Raw genomic sequence first — 2,258 nt, forward strand, 5'->3', positions numbered from 1 at the left:
TACTCTAATTTTTGAACTTGGAATTTGCCAAGTTACAAACTTCCGACTGAGACACAAATCAGACATTGCAAAAGCATAGAACAGACGATCTGAAATTTGATTCTGACCAGTGTAAAATTCAGGCACTGAGTCGGCAAGATTTCTCTACAGTTTGTACAATTTAAAGTCGGTTTCATGGAATAAAAATCAAAACAGAAAATTAGTGAAACCATGAAACACACCTAAGTAAGGAAGCTGATTTCTTCTTTCTATAGACCAAAAGATACAAGAGTTGGGATTTTCAACGACATCAACTTTGTATCCTGCCTAGAGCATGTTAGAATAGAAAAAGAACACTCGAATACAGAACAGAACAATGTTGGCGTTCTTATGTTTTTACACTAAAGGTGATCTAAATCACCATTTCACAAGAGAATGAGAAGCACAAGAACAACTTCCACAAGCAGATTGAACCATTACATCTTTTTCCTTTTAAAACCAGGAAAAAGGTTAGCATCATACGTACCAAGATTATCTATCTTCGAAATACAGTCATTCACTCTCTTTAAAACTATGGGCAGAGCAGCAACATTGCTAGAAACCTTGGCTTTAAGCTGCAATATCTTCCTTGCAGTTTCGGGATCGTCTTCTGCTAGTAATGCTACTTTACCTGACTCCAAACTCTCTGCGCCATCTGCAAAAATTTCAGTAAAATCAAGGTGCAATGAGAATCGGAGTAATTTGAGTGGACATAATATTAATGCACGTTTCTTAGAACATCTGGTATGGATCAAAAGAAGGCAGAACGCATAATATCCATGCTCAGGTCACATTGTTCAGTGCTCTAAACTGAAGAAAAATCACAAATAAACAACAAGCAACAAAATTGTCAGTAGAGATCCATGAATTTTAACCTTGGTTTGCAGAGCCAGCTGGACCTAATATCCCAGGCACGAGCGTCTGAGATGTACGCGGAGAAGGAAAATCCTCTTCAATAGGTTCTACTAACGATGGTCTCTGTGCAACAAGGAGAGTGGCAAGTGATTTCTTCAACTGATCAGGGAGGGTTTGACGGTAATCGAGTATTGATTTAGCCATTTGCTTTACTTCCACCTCCAAAGCTTTTACAACCTCCTCCTCTTCCTCCTCCTCCTCCTCCTCCTCCTCCTCCTCATAACTATCTGCACTGTCATTTTCAATCTCACGGACAGGAGAATCTTCCGCCATTTTCGAGTATTTTTCCAGTTAGTATATCAGATCTAACTTTCGTTTGGATTGCTGAGATAATGTGTCGAAATTAGTTGCGACTGATACAAATGAAACCCAATTTCAGTACCAATTTAATCACATCTAAAAACCCCCAAGTTAAACCCTAATTTCAGAGGACTGAAACCCATAACCTCAAAATTTAAATGTAGTGAAATTTTGATACCCTAATTCCTCCAAACCAATTTACTTAGCTCAAAATGAAAATAAGAGGGTTCAAGGATCTAACTTTTCATGTGTATGGAGAAGCTAGCTTTCCATTAAAAAAACTAAACATTTCTGCTGATGTTGCTTTAGTTTGATTTTTTACAGTGAGAGATAAAGAGATGGAGTGAAATCTAGTCCGTCACTGAAGAAGAGTAGGATTTAGTAACTGGTTCTAGGGAATTTTCAAGAAGACGAAGAGAGGGTTACTATTGTTCTTAACCAAGGTTCGTGTTTCTGTACCTAAATTCTCAGCTAGTGCCGTGTAAATTGAGGTGCTTTGGCTCTGTCCTCTATCTTTCGTAATACTTGTAAATTTGTGAGGTTGTTAATGAAACTAGTATGTAACCCGTGCTACGCACCGGGGCTTGTGGGAACTGCGGATTGGTGACCCAAGTGTCTCTAGTACATTTAAATTTTTTCTTTATTAATATACTATTTTTTTACTGATAAAAAAGTTTGATGTCCTTGGATATGTAATATATTGTGGGAATATCTAATTTAATTTATGTAAGTAATAATATTATAGTAAAAATAAATATTCCCATTGTTATTACATCTGTACAGTAAGAAATAGTATATTTTTAATTCATAGTAAATCTATGAAAAAACAAAACAAAACTAAATTGTTAATTTTACCGTAAATCTTCTCATTCATAATAAAAAGTTTTAAATCACGATCACACGAAAACCATTCCATTCCAAATAATCTATCTTTTTGTGCAATTGAATATGATTTGTAAAATTACGGTTTTCTACGTTATTTTTCCGACTAACTAATACTATACAAATTAATAATACTATATTAT

General features: G+C 35.3%; 1 protein-coding gene across 1 annotated transcript; it reads right to left on the reverse strand.

The window, feature by feature from the left end:
• Window positions 1-226: 226 nt before the first annotated feature.
• Window positions 227-1,728, reverse strand: LOC113317435 (enhancer of translation termination 1-like). The gene is made up of 3 exons (XM_026565557.1): window positions 1,475-1,728; window positions 894-1,286; window positions 227-673 (listed from the first exon to the last, which is right to left on the reverse strand). The coding sequence occupies exons 2-3, from the start codon at window positions 1,204-1,206 to the stop codon at window positions 456-458; spliced, it is 531 nt and encodes a 176-aa protein (XP_026421342.1). The 5' UTR covers window positions 1,207-1,286; window positions 1,475-1,728; the 3' UTR covers window positions 227-455.
• Between the last annotated feature and the right edge of the window lie 530 nt (window positions 1,729-2,258).

The sequence above is a fragment of the Papaver somniferum genome, chromosome 10 (genome assembly GCF_003573695.1).
Source record: "Papaver somniferum cultivar HN1 chromosome 10, ASM357369v1, whole genome shotgun sequence".
Classification (NCBI taxonomy): Eukaryota; Viridiplantae; Streptophyta; class Magnoliopsida; order Ranunculales; family Papaveraceae; genus Papaver; species Papaver somniferum.